General features: G+C 35.5%; 1 protein-coding gene across 2 annotated transcripts in view; it reads right to left on the minus strand.

The window, feature by feature from the left end:
• The window catches only part of LOC150089427 (28S rRNA (uridine-N(3))-methyltransferase), a 90,703-nt gene that overhangs the window by 45,722 nt on the left and 20,434 nt on the right, over nucleotides 1-24,547 (minus strand). Inside the window, exons 3-4 of one of the 2 annotated variants that reach the window (XM_090368583.1) lie at nucleotides 15,237-15,460; nucleotides 10,445-10,515 (exon numbers count right to left, since the gene is read on the minus strand). In XM_090368583.1, the coding sequence (XP_090224709.1) occupies nucleotides 10,445-10,515; nucleotides 15,237-15,460 (295 nt within the window). The remainder of the gene's footprint in view (nucleotides 1-10,444; nucleotides 10,516-15,236; nucleotides 15,461-24,547) is intronic. The other variant, XM_090368584.1, reaches the window with a different exon arrangement.

Genomic DNA, 24,547 nt, shown 5'->3' on the forward strand with positions numbered 1-24,547 from the left:
TTAAATTATATACGATGGGACCAACTGATGATGTTACCAACAGCAAATTCAAAATGGGAAGCATTCAAAGAATTAATCTTGGAATGCTACTAGGCTTTTAATACAGACTAAGAAATATTGTTAAAGGCCTAGGCCTAAATGGATATCAGATAAACTAATGAGACATGCGGCAGAGAAGAAAAATGCATGGGATACATATAAATTAACAGGTGACACGGAAGCCTATGATAGATATAAGCTGGTCTGTAACCAAGTCACAAAGGAGGTTAGGCAGGCAAAGGCAGATTACAAGAAATCTTTGGCAAAGGATGCACATAAAAACAGCAAAGAGTTCTTTACTTATGGAAACTGTAGAAGGAAGGGAATGAATCAGATTGGTCCACTTGATATCGATGGTTCAACTGTTGATTCTGCTCAGGTAGCTAACAAACTAAATCAGTTTTTTGCATCTACATTCACACATGAGGAGTTATTCAGGGAGGGGAAAGGCCACAGGTGAATCAAACTCTGACAGTGAGCTAGATGATTTTGTAATAACTGAGAGCAAAGTGGAAGAGAAATTGTTGAAGACAAACATAAGAAAGGCACCTGGGGTAAATGGGATCTATCCAGTTATATTAAAGGAAGCAGTAAAGGAAGTAAGCAAACCCTTAGCCATAATTATGAGAGCTTCCTTGGACTCAGGAGAGGTACTCATGCACTGGAGATCTGCAAATGTGACCCCAATTCACAAAGGTGGATCAAAGGGTGACACAAGTAATTACTGACCTGTTAGTTTAACTTCTGTTCCAGGGAAATTAATGGAGACACTGGTTAAAGAAGCACTGAGGATCATCTAGACAAGACTTCAGTTATAACTGGACAAAGCATGGGTTTGTTTAGGGAAAGGCTTGTCTGAACAATTTGATTGGATACTATGATGTGGTCACAAAGGAACTGGATGTAAAGAATAATTTTGATATCATATACAGTGGATTCTGGTTATTTGGGCCACTGGTTAATTGGGGCAGCTGCTTATTTGGGGCAAATCTTAAAAAACAGAACCCAATCGAGAAAATAGCCATGGTTTTACTTTGCTTAACTGAGGCAGGAGACCGCAGCACTGGAGATTACCCTGCAATTGTCTCTGACCGTACCATATGGTTTGGTCGGATTTCTGGATGTCACAACCATAAAACAATAAAAACAATTAGCAGTCACCTGTTTATTGGGCTTTTCTGTTAGTGCAATCTAATCATAAAAGGATAATAAACTCGATCTTATTGAATTTGCAATAATACCGACTTCTGGAATTCTGTGAGCTATTAGGGTGAAATGTGTTTACACTTCCATGAAATCTTCAATCATATAAAAAAATTAATTTTCAGAAACTTCTCTTCATTCCTATTTTTAAAGCTTCAAAACTTGTTACTCTGTTCTCACTTGCGCGTATCGTGTTACTTGCAATTTATCTTTTTAAATTTTAACCCCCATCCACAAATGTCAACTAGTGGGGGTTAAAAATAGTATGTACATATTAATTATTCTGATTTTCACATATCATTTAATTTTTTAATTGGCAAGGTAATAAAGAGTAAATTTGTGCTTAATATAGATTCGCTTTTATAACCTGTGGATAATATTCCTCCTATTTTCGCTGATTAGAATCGCAGTTTAATAGAATTAAAACGTGATCACAATGTGACCGGCGATTACTACACATCGTATACTGAACAGTATTTTACTATGGTGATTCCATCATAATGTGATTTGATTGTACAGTGAACCATTGTAAAGCGGGGGTCCATTGTATTTTTAACTATTTACGTGAAAATTGGATAATTCGGGCAGCTGCTTAATTGGGCCAAAATGCACTAGTCCCGATGTGTCCCAAATACCGGAATCGACTGTATTTGGATCTTAGATAGGCTTTTGATACTGTGGCACATGGAAGACTGTTGCACAAAAGAGGAAACAGGTTGTGTAACTCATATAGAAAAAGGATAGCAAAAATATAAAAGAAAAATGGATAAGGAAAAATTTACCTACCAAAGAATTTCCTCACCTCTTCTGGAAAGCTACACAGCATTGCAGCAGGTAAAGGAAGAATATACCATTTTGATAGATTATATATCAAACACTACGTTGTTCTTAAAACTATAAACGTAAAAACCCGAAAATAAAAAGCCATGGACAACAGGTATAGAGAACCTAATAATTTTGTTTCAAATCTGAACTATAAGAGATTGCATATGACAACAAAATATAAATTAAACCAAATGATATTATAATTTTAAAAGAAGGAACCAATAGTCAGCATTTCTGAATATGAAAAATAACAGATATAAAGGGTACTGAGCAATGAGGCAAAAAGTATGGAAAAAAAGCCAAGTTGAACAGACCGTGGGTGGATCACATGTCAACATCAGACCACAAAAACCATTGTTTTATACTTAATAAAATAAATTATATAGATGAAAGAATAAAATTTAGAAAATGATATAAGTGAAGAAAGATTTGATTGTGAACTGAAATAACACACTTGCACACACATAAATAATAAAAGTTTGCTAGGCTTAGAGGAATACTGAAAGTGGGGAGGGAAAAAAAATCACGATCAAAATTAAATGTCAGTTGTTGATGTTTTCACTGCTAGCAAAAGTAACATCTCATTTCACTGGCATCTTTCATTTTTCCTCTTCTGAGTTTTATTCCAGTATCCCTCTGTATTTCCAAGGGGAAGGAGGGAGACTTTCATTATTTATTTATTGTAAATATTTATTTATATATATTTACTGTAAATATGTATAACATATATTTATTATTTCAGTTCACATTCTTTAAACCTTCAGTTCTAATACCTTTAAAACAGAGAGTGGACCCTCCCCACTCTCTCATAGATGGGGGGGGCTTTCATTATTTATTTATACATATTTATTGTAAATATTCTTACTATTGAATACACCATGAATTATCAAACTAATACAGCAAACTTATCTGCGAAAAGATCTAAACCTTCCAAACACTTCCTAGTTCATTTCACAAATATACTTGGTCTCAGTTCTAATCTTAATGATGTCCATTTCCACTTACGGCCTGCCAAACCACGTGTACTTTTTATGACAGAATCTCAGTTATCGGTTAATTCAACCACTGCTCCTCTCACAGTTGCCCCAATTATTCATTGTATGATTCCTTTTGCCTCAAAGGTGGTATTTGTGCATATGTCCATTCTGATATTCCCTGTCAGAGACTCAGTAAGTTGGAATCTCCTCTTTTCGATCTTCTCTGGCTTAAAATTTCTATACCTCAATCTGTAAAATTCATCTGTTGTCTCTATCATTCTCCCAACTCCACTAATCACTAGGAACTCTTTGACCTCCTCTCTTTGCTACTTGACTTTCTCCAGTCCAACTTTCCTAACAGTGAGGTAGTTTTCCTTGGTGATTTTAATGTTCACAACTCCAGCTGGCTTCCATTTTCTAGTCACACCGACCCAGCTGGTCGAGATGCTGAGGCTTTTGCAACTACTAATGATCTTGCACAGATTTTTCATTTACCTACAAGAATACCGGACAATCCTAATCATACAGCCAATACGCTTGATCTTTTTCTCACAAACAACCCTTCTAAGTATACGGTCGAAGTGAGAGGGCCTTTAGGCACCTCAGATCACAACGGTGATCGTCTCTTCTCCAATGGAGCCTTTATCTCATGGCTATTCCCAACCTCGTGTTGTCTGGCATTACAAGAATGAAAAATGGGATGACCTGCGAGATTTCTTTTCTTCTTTCCCTTGGTCGGATTATTGTTTCAAAACTTCTGATGTCAACTTTTGCTCAGATCATAACAGAAATTATTCTTGTAGGAATGCAATCCTTTATCCTCACTTCACCTTAAAATCTCGTCCTTTATCTAAACTTTGGTTTTCCAATAAATGTGCTAAGGCTGTTCAAGAGAAGATGTTGCATATCGTAATTGGCTTGTTTCCAATTATTCAGTTTCATTTTCTGCCTATGCCAAAGCTCGCAACAGTTGTAAAGCAGTTGTTAATCAGTCCGAACTAGATTTTGAGCATGCTAAGCGTAGAAAACTTGCTTCTTGCCCTAATGGTAGCCGAGCATTCTGGTCTTTTGCTAAAGCTATTGGCCACAACTTTCGCCCATCTCTGCTCACACATTTGTCAAAACCAGATGGTTCTATTATCACTTCAGCCAAGGATAAAGCCAACCTGCTAGCATCCGGTTTTTCTTCCAACTCATGTATTAATGATCTCGGTAAAATACTTCCCACCATTCCCAACACACTCCATTCAATGCTTCCTGTGGTTTCCATCAAAAGGATGTCAGAAGGATTTTGACGAATCTTGATGCTAAGAAAGTTCCAGGTTCGGATGGTATTTCTCCACTTCTCCTGAACTTACTCCTGTTCTTTGCCACCTTTTTTAATTTCTTATTCCAAAGGTGTTTTTCCTTCTGCTTGGAAATTTGCTCATATCCAGCCAGTTCCTTAAAAGGGTGACAAATCACTCCCATCCAATTATCATCCCATTACAATTACTTCTATTCTTTCTAAAGTAATGGAGAAATCAATTAACTGCCAACTCTTAAACTATCTAGAAACCTTCCATCAGATCAACAATTGCCAGTATGGATTCTGTCAGTGTCGATCCACTGGTGATATTTTGGCTTATGTTACCCATTTATGGACAAATTAAATGGTAAAGTTCGGTGAAACACAAGCAGTTGATCTTGACATCTCAAAGGCTTTCGATCGTGTTTGGCATAAAGGTCTTCTAAAAAAGCTTCCATCTTATGTGCATGCCAGCTGTTTTTTGTAATTGGTTATCCAGTTTTCTCTCTATGACCGCTCACTGAGGGTGATGGTTGATGGCTCTCTGTCTTCTAACTTCACTAATGCTGATGTCCCCCAAGTTTCGGTTCTTTCCCCCACTCTTTTCCTCTTGTATATTAATCACCGGAAATCCTATCCATAGTTTTACTGATGATAGCAGATTACATTCCACTTTCCAGTTTGAGAAACCTGGTCGTGATTAATCAGCTTCAACTTCTCGAATATCCACTACCAATTCCAGGCGCCTCCGTAGCCAGGTGGGCAGGAGCGGCAGTGCATAGCACATGCTTCTTGATTAGACCGGGGTTCAAGCCCATGACCACCAAATACGGAGGATGCGGAAAGATCAGGGAATGACCACCACCACATATCCCCAGAGCAATATGGCCTTAGTTGCTAATGCTCCTAAAAGCAAAATAATAACAACTACCAATTCCTTAAATGTTGATCTCCAGGTAATTCTCCAGTGGGGCAAAGACAACTTAGTTGATTGCAATTCTTCTAAAACCCAGTTCTGTCTTATATCTCGCAAAAAGGAGTCTTCTGCTCCTATGCTTGTCCGGTGACACACCGATTTCTAAGCAAAATGATATATCTCTTTTGAGGATTACCCTGACTTCTAATCTCTCTTGTCACAAGCACATTACAAATGTTGCTTCCTCTGCATCTAAAAAACTTGGTTTTCTCTTTCGCTCTCAGCACTACTTTTCTTCCAAACAGCTGTTCACTTTGTACAAATCACAAATCCGCCCTTCCATGGAATTTTGTTCCCACATCTGGGATGGTGCCCCCCCAAAACCTCTCTCTCTCTCTCTCCCTCTCTCTCGCTCTCTCTCTCAGATTCTAGATTCCATTCAGAAAAGGGCAATTAGGTTAATTAATGACTCATCTCTAACAGAGTCTGTTCACTCTGTCTCATAGACATTCTGTTTCTGCTGCATGGCTTTTCTACAGATACTTCCATGGGCACTGTTCTTCTGAATTGGCTTCTATAATTCCCATTTGCTCTCCTCTTTCAAAACAGCCCGAACATGTGCCGCAACTCGTCAACATCCATTTACTGTTCAACTTCGAACTCAAAGAACCAACTTTTCATCTTCCTCATTTATTCATTCAGCTGCCGTTTTTCTAGAACAACCTTCCTTCATACATATTTCCTGAAAATTACAGTCTACAGAAGTTCAAATCAATGTCAGCAAATATCTTCTTTCGTCTTCTCAACCTCCAACCCATGCACAATACTGAGTACTATAGGTTATAATACCTCTCGTGTTTGGGGTTTTCATTAAAAAAAAAAAAAAAAAAAAAAAATGTATAATATATATATTTATTATTTCAGTTTGCATTCTTTAAACTTTCAGTTCTAACACCTTTGAGACCGATAGTGGAGCCTCCTCACTCTGTCTCATAGATACCTTTTCTATTGATACCTCCTTGGGCACCATTCTTCTGAATTAACATCTATAATTCTAACACCTTTCAAAACTAGTTCAAGCACATGCCATAATCAGTCAGCACCATTCACTGTCCAACACCATTCACTGTCAAACTCACAGAACCAACTTTTCCGCTTCCTCATTTATCCCTTTTATTTCTGTTTTTGACAACCTTCCTTCATTTGTATTCCCTGAAAAATTACCATCTATAGAAATTCAAATCTAACGTCAACACGTATTGCTCACATTATACTTGAATATATATATATATATATATATATATATTGGTATGAAGAAAGTGTGGACAAGATTTTGTGTTTAATACTATTGAATCTACAGTTTACACGAGAAGTGAACTCTAAGAAACAGATAAAAAATGTGGTGATATATGGTAGGATGAACTGACCAAGTATGATATGAAAAAGAGACAAATAGTTGGCAAAATAAGATGAAAAAGCGACAAATAGTTGGAAAAATAAGACTACATTGCAGTGTTTTACACAATTTCAGTGTCTTCGTCAGAGGTCATCCACTGAAACTATGACAAAGACGGCAATGTTCTTGCTTCTGTTTCCAACATTTAATTTTCTTCCTCTTCATTACTAAGCAGTGATGAAGAGGAAGAAAATTAAATGAACACAATCTCTTCTGCAGCCTCTAGATTTCGTGTACCTTGTGCTCTCTTTAAAAGTCACGAACTGCACTCTTCGAAGTCACAATTATTTTTTATGGTTTCAAACAAGCACAAGGATCTCCCAACAAAATACAGTGGACCCCCACTTTAAAGATATAAAGCACAAATTTAACTTTATTACTTTATCAATTAAGAAAGTTAAATGATACTTGAAAGTCAAAAGAATATTTTCCAGTTAGCAAAATAAAAATAAATTTACGCTTACGTACATTAGCTTAATTTAATATGTACTGTAATATGTACATATTAACTAATTGATATTTCTGTTCACTGACTTTTTTTTTTTTTTTTTTGGTTTGAAAATTTAAAACAGTAAAAATGATAAGCAATTTATAACAAAGAACACGGTACACACAAGTGAGATATGGAGTAATGAGTTTCTGAAAATTTATTTATGTTTTTTACATGAAAGGGGAAACAAATTCCACCATAATAACATGAAAACCCACAGAATTCCAGCTATTGGTACTATAGCAAATGCAAAAAGATTGAGTTTAATACCCGTTTATAACTGATTACACTAACAGAAAAGCGCAATAAACTTGAAAGTGCAAATTGTCTTTATTGTTTTATGGTATTGACCTCCAGAAATGGTCTTTGGAAAAATATCACAAAGGCGATATCGATTAACGAGTCAACAGCAGGGATTCACATAAAGGAATGGAAACTTTTAAAATTACATCTAACATAATAGTAGGGTTTTCACAGCACAAAAGCTCAAAAATATTGTGTTATGCGAGATTTCCAGCAATTCTCAAACTGTGTTGTGCAAGGATTGCCGCAATTTATCTATCGTGTTAGAGCGAAACCGTGTTGTAGAAGTACTGTGTTATATGGAGGTTGCCTGTAATCAGAAAGTCTGGATCTTCAATTTTTTTCAAAACAACTTCACAAACTTGGAATTCTCTCATTCTTTGATCTTCACTGAAAACATTTAGCACTATCTTGGCACATACACACACTTTTCTCATGCCTAAATTTTCAGTGAAAACTTGTCTGACTGTTTCTTTGTCCATATTGAGTTCTGATACACCATTCGAATGCTTAATGAAGATCACTTCTAATCAGTGTCTTTACCCAGTCCACATTTTCATCAGTTTTTGTTTATACTGGATAGCCTGGTCATTCACACAGTCTTCCACATTCTCTTTCCTGTAGAAATCTTTGGTGCCATTCAAACACGCAAGCTCTTGACATAGTATCTTCCCCATAAACTTGATGTAAAAACTTGTAACTTTCAGTTGGTGTTTTCTTTAGTTTAGTTAAAAATTTTCAGTTGATTTGTTGTTTGATTCTTTTGTCTATCATTTCTCCAGCAAACTGCAAACACACAAGGTAATGAAAACCTGTCTCACTGCAAAGCAAATGAGAGCATTGGAATGTGACTTGGCAGACAATTGGGGAAAGGTTCAGGGTCGATTGCTATGCCTTTGTTTCACAGATGGCATTTGGTGTGTAGTAACTGTATGTGTAGCTTTGTTATTTAATAGCCACACCTTTTATGCCACTATGCAAATCTGATGATTGCTATCTTGAGCATTCGGTTTTTAAAGCTTTTTATTTATTTTTTTTTTTTTGCTATATCCAGCATTAGATTTTTAGGATAACTATTTATTAATACTTACAAAGAGCATGAGCATTCATTTATCCACATTGAGAGGGATGCAATGCTAGCACTGTGCTATGGGGAATATCAGTGTACTCATAACCTCCACCATGTTTCAATACAGCTGTTACAAGATTGCATATGTGACAACATAAAAACAAACCTAATATCAGTATGTGCAAAATAGTTTCTAAATATTTTTTTAGCATCAGAAGAAAACATAAATCGATATATCATTAGTGCTGTTATGTTAGTTTGTTATTTGGTTTTTAGGAGCATTAGCAACTAAGGCCATATTGCTCTGGGAATATGCGGTGGTCATTCCCTGACCTTTCCGCATCCTCTGTATTTGGTGGTGACGAGCTCGAACCCCGGTCTATATCAAGAAGTGTGTGCTACGCACTGCTGCTCCTTCCCACATGGCTACGGAGGCGTCTATCATTAGTGCACAATGCTTCTCATCACCTGGAGGTGCCTATATCCATAGTATATAAGGCTCTTTTTATGGAATTCATTTTACACTTTGTTATTTATGAATTGTTATCTTATCTCAATTTATTCACATTCTCATATAGTAATTACCATGTATCCGATGATGTCATCAATAATTTCAACTCCAGTAACTTCTCCACATAATGGAAGAATGATGTTATTTAGCCTCTAGTTTTGATCTTCTTAACTACAAAAAGTACTGGGCCGTGATTTCAGTTGAAATCCCGGCCAAGTGCTTCAGTAGTGCTAACTGAAATCTTAAGGAACCAAATGTCCGACCCTTTAATATTTTTACCAATGCTCCGGGTGATGAGGTGGAATCATATATCATAATGAACATCTTCCCTAGGGCTGAGTATGGTCTCTAAGATTGGATCCTTATGCCACCATAAGAACTGAAAGGTCCATTATTAACCTTGATATATCAGTTGCAATAAAGCAGTTATGAAGATGTAATTCCTCTGGCCTTGATAGCCACACCAATTAACAACAAAATTTATTAATTTATTTTAGTCAAAAACTTTTGCTCTCAACATTATTTCATCATTAAGCTTATTTCACACATCAAGTATGTGTCACCTACCTTGCTTAGTTTCCTTTAATATATTACTTTATAGTCAGCCATTTTTTAATGCCAATTCTAATTACTACAGCTGCGAATGAACATCTTCTTTGACACCTTTCTGCTTCCACAAGCTATAAGTGAAATTGTATTGCACTGAGCTAACTAGGCGCATCAACCTCATAATGTGGAAGCACTCTGCCATGAGTTGTCTCGGTAATGCAGCACTCCAATGGAGAAGTATATTGCTGTTTTACATAAAAAAGGAAAACAGTTTTCAATCCAATTTAGGATACTACTGGTGGGTAGACTCTGAAGACCTGAACAACCCAGTGACAAGACACTGTATATTCACAATATGATGGAACATAGTAAGCAAAATAAACTCAAATAAATTAAGGGCAAAGGTACTATGAAAGCTATAAAATGTCATAGTATGTGAAGGTTGTAGCCCTAGGTAGAGGCCATGCCCTAAATTTACTTGGCAATACATGGGATTGAATTATTTTATTACTTTACAGTCACACACTTAAGTTTTCTACCATCTACAATTCTGGTTACATGCTGCAACCAAAACAGATATATACTTACAGTAGTAAGTATACATCTATTTTGGTTGCAGCATGTTTCTTCCTAAAATTATGTTAATGCTACCTAGATATTATCCTAGCTTGATTACAGTTTGCAAAAGGCACTAAATGTCCAAAGATGTATCCATTCATAACATTATTAATAACCCAATTAATCTGCTAGTTGTAATATACATATACTCATGCCAATAAAATGACATTATTATAATGATTAAAGTTAAATTAACTTGCCTTGTAGATGATCCACTTTCATCAAAAACAATAACCTCATCAACATTAAATACAGCTGCTGCTCGTGCCACCTATAATAATAAATTTTTACTCCCTTGAAGTTCCATATTTATAAATAATATATTAAAATTTCTTAGAATTTATATATATTAGTAGTTAATTCAAACATAGTGCTAATCCTCAATTTTAGTAACCTTCCCTCATCTTCCCTACAATCTCAAAACCACCCATAAAATAAAAAATAACATCAGAAATCAGTATGATGGGGGGAAGATGTTTAAGCTCTAATAAAAAAGCTGCCTGAATGCAGTAAGACTGTACTCTGCTTCAAAGCAGTTTCAGGAGAGCACAGAGTATGTGGCAAAGATAACTAGTACAGGAAAGTTGAGAGTGGGGTATGCTACAGACTGTAAGACAGCATTGAGATAAGAGTCTCTATATGCAACTTGAAAGAACAAGTAAATCTGACTGCCTTGTTACAGGTGATTTCAGTTTACTGTTTACAAAAACTACAGAGCTTTAAACTGGGCAAGGCACCAGGTGCAGAAGTATCAATCCTATCATTCTGGAAGAGGTTATTAAAAATATGCTCCAAATCTTTAGGCATATGAGGTTATTGTTAGAGGCAGAGGATTGGAGAAGTTCTAAATTTTAACCAAAACATGGGAAGGGGAAGGTAAAGGGTCAGATGAGTAACTATACACTGGTTAGTTAGTTTAACCTCAGTGGCAGGAAATGTCAGGAACACGGATTTGCAAAAAAAAAAAATCTTATTTGACCAACCTGAAAAATTAATATGATGTGATCAATGTGGGGAACTTGGGCGAATTTGCATTCCCTGCAAATAATTGTCCAGAGCTGGTACTGAAGCAGGCAGTCTTTTTAACTTTGTCTTCTGCAGGTTCTTTGTGTGTAGCTGGTTTAAGTCAAGAATATTCTACTTTATTATGGTTTGTCTCTCATTTGGTAATTAAGTAAATTAGGTTAATAATAATTGTTTAGTAATCTTCAGAAATAACTCGCCTCTCTTCTTGAGACTGTTCCATTTAAAGGAATGGGCCAGACAGAGAGAGTAAATTAAAATTACTTTAAGAACAAGATTTAAAATAATGTCAAGAATTATAGCTCTAGGGCTTCCAGTTATCGAGTTTCAATAATACAGGCAGTTCCTGTTTTACGAGTTCCTGGGTTTATGTTTTTTTTTCAAGTATCAACAAAATCGAAAATGTGAACATTAATTATAAACAAATGCTAAACATTCATTATTACAGCATTTCACACAATGTGCATAGCTATACAATACAGTACTACTGTGCATGCATTTTGTTTGATCAGGCAGACGAGAGCATCTCATCTGCCTGAGATGAGATGCTCGTTTCTTGGCTCGTTCCTGCCTTGTTTTTCAAAAGATCGGCATGCATCAGTTTTGCCACAAATCATTGCCTCCGATTTGCTTTCGCCAGCACACTGTTTTTCTGTTATCCAGATCAAAAGTAATTTCTCAACATGCTCTAATGTCCCTGATCTTTGTTTGTTAATCGATTTCATCCCCTTCACAACATTAGCAGATTTAATAACGTCTTTGTTTTTCACAATCGTAGATACCGTCGTTCTCAGCATTGGCAGCAGCCAAGTCCCGGATACGCATGCCACCTTCATACTTTTCAACAATCTCTTTTTTCACCTCCATGGTGATCCTAACCATTTTCTTCGTTGTTTGGCTCTTCTCATTAACTTTCTTAGAACTCATGGTTAATGAATTTACAAAAAAATTACATGAAAAAACACAAAATCATGTGAAAATTCACAGAGTTATAGCGCAGGTTGTTCACTGAATGGTAGAAACTGTCGTACTGATACTCATGGGCAGTCGTGGCAGAGATGCCAGATCTTACCCCCTCTCCAAAAACTGAATTCAGTCGATCGAGGACGTAAGTGCGCACTGTGCACGCATACGTCCTCAGTCAGTTTTATTCGGAAAGTCGAGTGAGGATGGGCGCACGTACTTTGCTAGCGTCTGTCCCTGGTCGGCTTTTGGAGAGGGGGTAAGATCTGGCATCTCTGAGTCGTGGCTTTGTCTAGAGAGAGGTAAACAAGGGTAGCGTGCAGTGTCGTGACTCATTTTGACGCAAGCGAGTCGTATTCCAAACAAAGGTTGTATACCAAACAAAATTTTTCACGTCCAAACAGGACGTATATCAAGTTGGACTTATTCCAAAGCAGACACATACCGAGGTACCACTGTATTTGCTTGTAATTATTAGTGTTGAATTTAAACCATTGAACTTGATTGTTCACCCTAACAATCACCCTGAAAAAAATAAAATTAAATTAATAATAATTTTTTTTTTTCAGGGTGATTAAGTTTTACTTGTAAATCAACTACGGACTCTTTTATGAGGTATTGGTTGCTTCTTAAGGCAAATACCCCATAAAAGAGTACATAGTTGAATGTACAAAAGTGAGAAACTCCGACTGGAGTTGGTTATGGGTGTGGTGCATCGCTTGACTGTATTCCACGTTATAAATTTTCTCCCATTCTCCTCAAGACTGCTGAAAGATCAACCAAAATAGCTGAGTCAGTCTTGCGTTCTGTGGTGTTTAAAAGCTAATAAGGATGTTTCTATTTAGTAAGTCTCTGATTTGTCAGCCTATTATTCAGTACCACTTACTACAACATAAAAAAATGGTTTTTTTTGTTTTCCTCTTCAACTGAAAGGCAATATATTAAAAACACTAGAAGAGAGAGTACACTTGCATGGAACAATTTCAAAATATAAACACATCATTTGTAAACAACTGCACTACTTAAACTAATGGAGAAAAGACGACATTTGGAATATTGTACTCAAGTATGGAGACCTCAGATGAAAACAGACATTGAGCTTCTTGAAAGGGTCCGAAGACGGGCAACTTGAATGGTAAAATCAGCAGAAGGACAATCATATGAGTAAAGATTCCAATTATGTGGGCTACAGAGCTTGACAACCAGGCACCTCAGAAGTGACTTGATTGAGGTTTATAAGGCTTTGAAAGGGATTAGTAAAATGAACAAAGGTGGGATTCTCACTGTTATAAAGAATTCCAGAACTAGGGGTCATAAATTCAAAATTACAGGAGTTGAGGTTTAGATTAGATTGTAGGAAGTTTTCTTTTAGCCAGAGTTGTTGATTGCTATAACAAGTTGCCCTTGCAGATAATTGAGGCTGACAGTTTGATTAAATTCAAAAGTCAACTGGATAGTTACCTGTGTGAGGAGGAAAGCACATAATTTGTATTTTCTTATCTATTTTTTTTTTTTTTGCCAGCGCAGCAAAACCCTGTGGCTTCTTCTTTGTACTATATGCAAATAGTACAAAGAGGGGGAACCAAAAACTGTTTCAACTTACTAACAACAAACAACTTTAAATTAAGTTTAAAATACACAAAAAAAAAAACTTTAAGGAGCATGCAAATTTACAGTTTATCAGAACACTGGCCTAAAAAAAGTTTTCAGAAAGTCAAATAAGACTAAACTAGAGTGGCCACTGGATTAAAATCACAAGAGAACTCATTCCCATATCTAAAAATATTTCCATTTTCTCTTTGTTAAAAAATTTAATGATCCTTTCTTTAAAAATAGAAAAGTGGAAGTACTGAAAAGGAAATATTTCCCTGAAGTCCTTTTCTCTGCTTATGACAGTTTCAGACTAACTTTTATGAGCAAAAAAAAAAAAAACACCACTTTCTATATTTGTAAAGCTTGCAAACTGAGCCACCAAATTCAAATTTAAATTTCTTTTTACCTTCACTGTTTAAAATTAACTTGAATTTCCTACAGAAATAAAAAGACTTACTTTTTTCCCCCTTCCATTAAATCACTTTTATACCACTAAAACAAGATTTATTCATGTTTTATAAAAACAGCCTCAGGTAACAATTTCTAACAGTTGAACTGACTGATTTGTTTCACTGTTTAAAATTTGTTGACAATCTTTAAAATGGAAATATAGCAGAACCAAACTGTAAATAACTCAGATATTTTAATTTGATGGAAAACAAACAAACCATACTCTTGTCAATATCTCTTCTAATTAATTCAGTCTTGCTAATATTAGTGGAAACCGGAACTTCAACCATTAAGACACTAAAAACAATTGTCATTAACTGTTAAATGTTACTTTACTTAATATCTATTTCATCTCTCCCTCTAACTTGCATATTATTGCTATATAAACTCGCACTCTTTGTGCAGCACTTATGACGGAAGTGGCGAAAATTTAAAACAGTAGCTTCATTAGCTTAACATTACAATGATGAAAATTTGTTTTATAAGCATTCCAAACAGGTTACAACAATAGAAAAATTACCTTCTATGCCAAATTAACTCAAGATAACCATTTTTAAATAATTTTTCTTAACATATTTAACACAATCATTATTTTACCGCAAATAACCAAACATCTCACTTTAAAAGGGGAACACAGCTAGCTATATAACACAATGGTTAACAACACCATAATGTGTTGATATAAATGTTATTGTTATGAATGAATTTAGAAATAACAACATCGTAATATGTTGCTACTTCTAAATGTGCCACAGTTCTGTGTTCAGAAAAAGATGCAAAGAATTCTTTTTCAAAATATTTTAGAGTTGTTTTCAGAAAAAAAAAAAAAAAAAAATTAAATTTGAGGAAAGTTTAAAGCAAGACTTATTAAAACAGGTTCTGCCACAAGAAATGTTATTACTTGGAAGTCATTTTCACATGAAACAAGTTTGTACTGATGTATTCATTTGTTTACAAACAAACCTGTCCTCCCAAATATGTTCTTAGTTCTGGAGATTGAGCATTATCCATAATAGAGCCAGGCAAGGCAATGCTAATAGTATAATGTCTTCCCTTATCTTCCTTTTCCTGACTGCATGCATCATCTCTCAAATGATTTTGTTGTTCCTCCTCCTCTTTCTTCTTTTTTATTTTTTCCAATTTCTTAAGTATTTGCTGTTCCTTCCAAGTTTTCCGTTCAGCTTTCTCTATTACAAAATGAAGAGGTATAAGAAAAATAACTAATTCATCTTAATTTCATTATTGAATCAAACATATTTCATTATTGAGCCATAATATTCATTTTCAATTTTTGCTAATATTTTATAAAAAAGCCAAACTTTAGTATAGCAAAACCTCACTAATTTGTACTCTCTATAATTCAGACTGTTGTGTTTGTGTGTGTGTGTGTGTGTGTGTGTGTGTGTGCGCGCGCGCGCGCATGCGTTTCATTTATAAAGTAAGGCGATTTTCCCTAAACGAGAATTTAATTATACAATTTAAAAACTTTTCAAGAATGGTTTCACAATCACTTTTTAAGTAAAATAAAATCATTCAGAATGAAAAATTAAATGCAAATGTAAATTATGGCATTGTTATTGTTATATGATGCTGCTGTACGTCCTGATGAAATTTCATTAAGTAATAATGACAGCATAAATTTTCTTAACTCCCAATACCACAGTCCTCATACAATCTATGGACCACAGAGCATTACATATTGTAAATGTTTGCATCAAAAGAAACATTTAAAACATTTAAAGAGTGTCTGGATTTTTGATGATTTGTGCAATATATGAGACACAGGAGAAGAAAAAGCAATGAGAAGTATTAAAAATTATAACATACATGCTATTTACAACTGGACTGCATCCTGGAATGAAGTATAGCAGAGTACAATAGTAAGTGCATGGAAAAAAGCTATTAGATGATGATTTAGACAGAATCAAAAATGAGGAGTATCAGAATATGCTCTAAAGAAGTGATGAAAGGATATTATTTTGAAAGAGAGGGGGGGACTGCAGCTAGGTAACAATTAGTGATGGAAGAAGAAATAGTAGCATGTCAAGAGAGACCTACAGGTGAAGTGGGAAGTGAAGAAACTGAAAAAAAAAAAAAAAAAAAAAGTTTACATTACATGAAGGAAGAAGATAGCCCAATGCGCTCTTATTAAATTTTCAAATTCCGACATGGAATTCAAAAAATATTTTTATCCTCTTAAGAGAAATGAATAATGACCATGAAAACAACAGTACAATAGAATCTTACTCAACATAAATTTAGATTTCTTCAAACATGACAGTAGTCTGTAGAGGAACTATCTAGATCTGATTAAATTTAGTTAATCATTTAACATTAAAATTTATTGTTTAAAAATCTTATTTGAATGGATAAAAATCCACTTGATTTGAAGTCGCCATATTAAATTTTATTTTGAGTATAACCATTTTTATAATTTATTTTCTTTTCATCATATTTATGTCCTAATACTATCTAAATTAACATACGTTGCTGGATTATGAATAAATCTGTTTGCTTATTATGAAGTGAAAATATTTACATAAAGTGTTGTAGTCCTAAAAAAAGCAAGGATATACAATAAAAACAGAGGGTATACTGTATGTACGAGTCAAACAATCATGACAACAATTTTTAATCAAAATGTGTGGGTACATGCTATTTGCTTGAAAAGCACTATATACTTCCTGGTTTAGTTTTATATACCATTATATTCTATAATTCGGACTTTTTACTAACTGAAACTATGCCTTTTACTTTTCCCTCTTAGTCTGGAATAGTGAGGTTTTGCTGTATTGAAGTTTGGCCTTTTTGAATAAAAGCATGGGTCTGATTCTGAACAATTACAGAACAGTGGCTGTTTGAATTTTAGAAAAACAAATCTATTATGAGTGATATAAAATTAACAAAACAACACTAGATGCATAAACATAACTGATAATGTGTTGATTTATTTATTTAGGAAAATTATGGTCTATGTTTGCACTTTCATGTGGTATGCAAGTTTTTCATCCACCCACACAGCAAAAATCCAAAAGGGTTTGGGTTTATGACTTAACTGGCCAATTTTGTGGCCAGTTAAGTCATTTAACATATTAAAATTTGACATTTATATGCTCCTGCCTCCCATGATGACCACTTTTGCCAATGGGGTAAGGATGTTTTATCTTCCTCCAATATCAGACAGTTGCATGCAGCTCATGCTACTGCCAATTCCAATGCTTGTACAATATATATGAACGGGTCAAAAACTGACACTGCAGTAGGTGCTGCAGTGGTTTTTCCTTCATTCACAGTTACAGTTTTATTATCAACTGAATGCAGTATCTTCACTGCCGACTGTATGCCATAAAGCTGGCACTTGATCAGATTATTGATCACTGACTCTCTCAATGCAGTTTTTGTCATAAAAGATACCGTATTTTCTGGCTTATAAGACGCACGGGCATACAAGATGCACCCTAGTTTTGGTCACATATTTTGGTAAAAATAATAACCCTTCATTATCCTTCAATACTGTTTACGGTGAAACTAAGAAGCGATCTTTTACCGACTGATGTAAACAAATATGGCGACATGGTGTGATACGGGACGTAATCAGTGGGTAGGTATTAAAAATAAATTAAATGGAGTTACAACATGGAGTTTTTATTCAATTCATAAAACACAAAAATTTTTTAAAAATATTTATTTGTTCTAAAGATTATGAAATGTCTGACATTTTCATTTACCCTTAAAACCTAAAAAGCCATTACTGAAATCATCATAATATTCAAGATATTCAATGTCACCATCGTCCATGTTATGAGTGATCTTTGAGTCAGATGAATCTGTTTCCTCATACAAAAGGTCGTCTTCCGTGCCGTCAAGAGCATTGGTTATGCCACACTTCTTAAACAATCGTACTATTGTCTCCATTTTAATTTCATTCCAAGCATTTTTGACCCACTGGCAAACCTGTACAATGGTAGGTACAGGTTGATGTTGATGTTAGCCCCCTGTTGATGTTAGTTCATGCTGCAGGAGCATCATCCATTTATTCCATTCTTCACGCATGTAGTCCTTGAAAGGCTTATTTATTGATACAGCCAGGGGTTGCAACTGACCCGTTAATCGTTTGTTTGTTTGTTATTTGGGGCATTAGCAACTAAGGCCATATTGCTCGGGGATATGCGGTGGTCATTCCCGACCTTTCCACATCCTCTGTATTTGGTGGTGACGGGCTCGAACCCCGGTCTAATCAAGAAGCGTGTGCTACGCACTGCTGCTCCTTCCCACCTGGCTACGGAGGCGCCACCCGTTAATCCTCCAGGAATTACAGCCATTTGCGCGATTAAACTTTTTAATCTTATCTTAGTACAATTAGTTAGGTGAGACCAGAACTGATCCCACACGAGAAGCGACGGCTTCTTGCGAAGTCCACCAGGATGGCATGACCACACCTCAGTAGGAGGTGGTCCAAAATGTCTTTCAGCAGCACGGTTCCCATACTGCTTTGCAAATTCTATTACTTGTAATTTAAAGGCAATTGTGTAGCAATGCCTTCTCAACAACTCCATCATAACAGGGTGTCCTGAAATTTATAAAAAAATTATTGATAAAGAAAATAATAATAATAAAATTAAATATGGTAATATATTTTTCTCAAAATAATGGTATACGCTTGGGTAAATGTTCAACCAATAATGAAATGTTTGTTTCTGAAAAAAGCTGACAGAAGTAATGTAACAGAAATTCTTACTCGCCCTAAGACAAATACGGGCGTCACTTTCTCTTTGTAAAAGACGGTTGGAATTGAAAAATTCCGATCCAGTCTAATTAGCCTGCCATACCATAAAAGCGCGAGACCATAATATAGAGGAAGCAAACACATGGGAAAATGAAACAAGTTTTTACTTACGTCTGATTATGAGATTCATATCACACAGATTTCAACAAATTTTTCACGAAAAAAATATTACTGGTATGTATTGTTGCCATAGATTGTAACCACTGATAATTGTTAAAAATATATTTCAACATTGGTGTGAATTTCAAAGGAAAGTTTTCAGAACTCAGTTTACCGGCACTGCGTCATCGAAAATGCATTGCCAGTAGTCTTTAGGCCTAATCTAACATTGATCATATAAGACGCAGGGTGATTTTCCGAGTATTTCTTCGTGAAAAAAACCGCGTCTTATAAGCCGGAAAATACGGTAATTTCTCTTCCTCGCATCCAACACTGAAAACCATTCATGCCAGTTACTCCCCTGCAGTGAATCCAATCAATCAGTAACATTTTGCTTGATTCCATGTCATTCCAAAATTCCAGGAAATGAGACCACAGTCCTCATCCCACATTCTTAAAACAACATCAGGCACCTTATATGGATTACAAACCTATAATTCAAAAGGTATGTTACGATAACTGGTCACAGATCTGGCAAAGAAATATCAACAAGCTTTTCCAGATAAAAAAGGATCTGAAATTGTGGCTCTCCAGATTCAGACAAAACAGACGAGAAATGGTACTGGCAAGGTTGAGAATTGGGCACACTCATCTTACACACCTGTTTTTATTATTGGGAGAAAATCCACCCCAGTGCACATTCAACTCATGGTCCATCATTTTCTTGTAGACTGTCCTCTTTATTCTTCCATCCACTCCAACACCTTCCAATAGTTCTACAGATTGAATGAAGCTCAGACTCTGTCCCATTTCCTTGGAAATCATGCCAACATAGATGAACTGTTAATTTTCATGAAGCATACTGGCCTATACACATCAGTATAATTCAATAGGTCTGATATATTAAATACACTATGAACAGACACAATTTGGCAACAGCAGCCCTTGTTATACTAAACATCATTCCAACAATTCCTCTTTCAGCACCAGAACTTATTTTTAACAATTTATAACCTTGTCTTGGCACATAATGTCTTCCACAACTTCCATCTGTCGTTGTGGAAGTTGATAGGTTGAATAAATTTAAGGAGGAACTGGACAGGCATTTGGAGGGAATGGTGTGATTTTTTTTTTTTTTTTTTTGGCTGATGCTGCATAAGCTCATACACTTGCTTTCTTGCATCAAATGCCACTGCTACTACTACTACTATAATAGTCTTAGTCATTAATGCGTTAGTAAAATTACAAACCTAAAACTCACAAGATTTGAAAAACCCAGCTAATAAGCTGGAACTCTAAAAGTTCAGAATGCTGGTAGCAAGGGCATTTTCAGCACAATCCATAAACATCATAACAGTATATTCAGTACTTGTAAATGTAAAAGGCATCTTGAAAGTAACAATGGAACACAAAAGAACAACACTGATCTGCACATTGCAAGCTACACTCGATCAAGGTAGAATGAGTTGTGTTATTCGCAATGGCATGTTGCTGAGAATCTAAGAACATTATATAACTCCATAATTATTCAGAATCAGATCCAACATTCATATCAACTTTTTTTACTCAAAGCTGCCTCAGAAATCAACTCCTGAAGTTACATCTTATCTTCATGAATCACCCTGTATACATGCATACTTGCAAAAGGATTAATTACACTGGCCAAGAAATTTAAAACATTGATTTTTTTTTTTCTGAAATAAAATGTTATCTAATATGCTTTTGTAGTGTTGATTTGTTATTCATATGAATGACCTTAAAATTTTGCTATCACATCTGTCTTTTTTTTAAGAAAATTAAGATTTTTGTTTTATTAGTTTATTAACAAATCATTAAACAAAATAAACTGAAATCTTATAAGAAAATACAGAACCCTAAAATAATGAACTTAGTTACATTATTTTAGGTTTTTTCTGAATTTGAACAAAATTCATTCATCGTTTAAATTGAAATAACGTGTTGTGTACAGCAGTGGCTCACAGATGGATCCACAAAGTCACAAAGACTTTGACTTTGTAATCAAGTCACAAAGGAGGTTAGGCAAGTGAAGGCAGATTATGAGAAATTAAGGATGCAAAGAATTCTTTACTTATATAAACTCTAAAAGGAAATGGATGAATCAGATTGGTCCACTGGTTTGACTGTAAATGATCATTCTCAGATAGCTGCCAAACTAAATGTGTAATTTGCATCTATATTCACACATGAGGAGTTACTCGAGGAGGAGGAGAGGGATAGATGTTTATCAAACTCTAACAGGGAGTTAAATGATTTTATAATAAGTGAGAGCAAAGTGGAGGAGAAATTGTTGAAGTTAAACATAAGAAAGGCACCTGGGGTGGATGGGATCTATTCAGTTAGATTAAAGGAGGCGACAAAGGAAGTAAGAAAACCCTTAGTCATAATTATGAGATCATCCTTGGACTCAGGGGAAGTCCCCACAGACTGGAGATATGCAAATATATCTCCAATTCACAAAGGAGGATCAAAAGGAGATGACACGAGTAATTACAGACCTGTTAGTTTGACTTCTGTTCCGGGGAAAATAATGGAGTCACCGGTTAAAGAAGCATTTAAGGATCATCAAGACAAGACAGAGTAATAATTCAGACACAGCATGGGTTTGTTAAGGGGAAGTCTTGTCTGACCAATTTGATTGGATACTATGACGTGGTCACAAAGGAACTGGATGCAAAAAAAATAATTTTGATATCATATACTTAGATTTCAGGAAAGCTTTTGATACTGTTATACATGGATGACTACTGTACAAATTGGAGCAGTATGGCATTAAGGGCAAGTTGCTACAATGGATAAAAGGATGGTTGAGTGGCAGAAGACACAGTGGTAATCAATGGATACTGCTCTACATGGACTAATGTTATTAGTGGTTATCTCTCAGGGTTTGGTGTTGGGCCCATTGTTGTTTTGTATATTTATCAATGATATTGATGAAGGTATATCAAGCTTAATGTCAACATTTACAGATGATACAAAGGTTGGCAGGGTTGTTAATAACAGTATGCTGCTGAAACAGGATCTGGAAAAGTTGGGCAGATGGGCTGAGAAGTGGCAACAGAAGTTTAACATTGACAAATGCAACGTACTGCATATGGGTAGCAGTAATCCCAAAGAAATGTACTCGCTGGGTGGTGTTACACTCAGGGTAATGGAGAATGAAAAAGACCTGGGTGTAATTGTACAGTCAGATATGAAGTTTTCTGAGCAGTGCAAACAGGCTGCCAGAGTAGGTCATGGGATCTTGTCAATGATATACAGGAATTTTGCAAGCAGGGATAAGGAGGTGATTATCCCTTTGTATAAGGCAATGGTCAGGCCACACCTGGAGTACTGCATACAGGACTGGAAGCCTCATTTTAGGAAGCATGTAGATTTGCTAGAACGAGTACAGAGAAGGGAAACAAGACTGGTGAGGGGAACGAAGGGGTACACTTACAAAGAAAGGCTTAAATTCTGCAAATTGCAGCTTCTGGAGACTAGGCACCTGTGAGGCAATCTGATTGAGATGTATAAAGTCTTGAATGGATTGAGCAGGCTCAAGCTGATGGGATTTTCCCGTTGCTCAGATTACAAACCTGAGGGGGCATAGATTCAAACTGAGGAAAGACAGTTGTAGAATGGATGTGCAGAAATTTGCCTTTAGCCAGCATGTAGCTGATTGCTAGAACAAACTTCCATCTGTTGTTGTGGAAGTTGATAGCTTAAATAAATTCAAGGCAGAACTAAACAAACATTTGGAACGAATGATCAGTGAAATTGGACGGTTTTTTTGTTTTTTTTTTACTTGGCTGATGCTGTATAGGCTTGTTTTCTTGCATCATATGCCTCTACTAATGCTAATGTGCTCTGCGAGCAGCACTGCAAAGTGTCATGCCCAGAAGTTTACTGATCCCATTCTTCCACCTAGTTGCAGGTCTTCCTCTGCACCTCTTCCCCTAAAGTTTTCCCTTCTTACTATACAGCAGACTCTCGATTTACCGCGATCGATTAACTGGGACACTTCAAGACTCCAAATTAAAAAAAAAAAAATCAACCAGAAATCATAAAATTCAAGTAATAACTAGAATAGGTATAAACAGATGTTTTGCAAGTCATAAATAAGCGACAAGAAGTGGCGTTATAAGTCTTCATTGGGAGATAAGTGTACCTATTATCTTGCAACCCCGCTATCTTCACACCCACTGCTCAAAAAAAAAAAAAAAAAAAAAAAAAAAAAAAAAAAAGAGACCAAATGTTTAGTTTGTTTAGTGCGCTGTGTCGATTGCTGTGTTCCATCAAACTGCAAAAGGACAAATCTATTGTTATTCATGTCAGGAATGTTGGAATTTTTTTTTTTTTTTTTTGTTTAGAAATCGCAAAAATGGTGGCAAAAGCAAGAGTTGTGCTTCCAATAAAATAAAAACATCAAATTATTCAAAGTTTGAAAACAGTGCATCTGTTAATTAAATGTCTAAAGAACCATTATAACGTTGGTGACCAAACTATACGCAACATTGTAAAAAATAAAGGGAAGCTATTAGATTTAAACTCGACATTGTAAAAAATAAATGCGTGTCCAATACCACTATTTGGGTATTAGGCATGCGAGTAGTGCGTGGTAAGTTTTTTCGTTTTTTCGTTTTTTATCTATTGCCGTACTTTTTATGTAGGTTGCTGAACATTTTTTGATACAGTAAGTCCCCAACTTACATAGCTTCGGACTTATGTTACATTATTTATATATTTTTTTTATGACTGAAGATTGCAATGAAGGGGGAAAGACATTTCACCATAGTAACGTAAAAACCCACAGAATTCCAGCTATTGGTGTTATCGCAAATGCAATAAGATCGAGCTTACTACTCATTTATAATTAGATGCCCTAACATAAAAAGCCCAATAAACTGGAAAGTGCAAATTGTTTTTATTGTTTTATGGCAGTGACCTCCAGAAATGTGCTTTAGTAAAATGTGGACTCGTGTGTGGTGATAATAGTTAGTTTTCGCCTTAAACCTATGAATTTCTTTTCAGAAAATTTAATTTTGACTGTTATCATGGTGCCGACTAAGAGAATAAGTGACAGCGGTACTAGTAAATCTATCTAGAAAAGGAAAGCGATCAAGTTGGATCAGAAAATTAAAATAATAAGGATGTATGAAAATGGCCAAACACCAACAAGTATCACATGGAATTCAGATTTGTCAGTGGCAACAGTGAACACAATAAAGGAGAAAGACAGAATATGAGAAGCGGCGAAGCGATCGGCACCAATGAAGTCAACTATATAACCAAGAGTACGAAATACAAATCAGTTTTTACAGTACAATAACATTTGTTTTTTCTTCCTTTTATGTTTTCTTTTCTTGTGTGCCACTCTGGCTACTTCACC

The sequence above is a fragment of the Mastigoproctus giganteus genome, chromosome 2, assembly GCF_048544385.1.
Source record: "Mastigoproctus giganteus isolate SK-2022 chromosome 2, ASM4854438v1, whole genome shotgun sequence".
NCBI lineage: Eukaryota > Metazoa > Arthropoda > Arachnida > Uropygi > Thelyphonidae > Mastigoproctus > Mastigoproctus giganteus.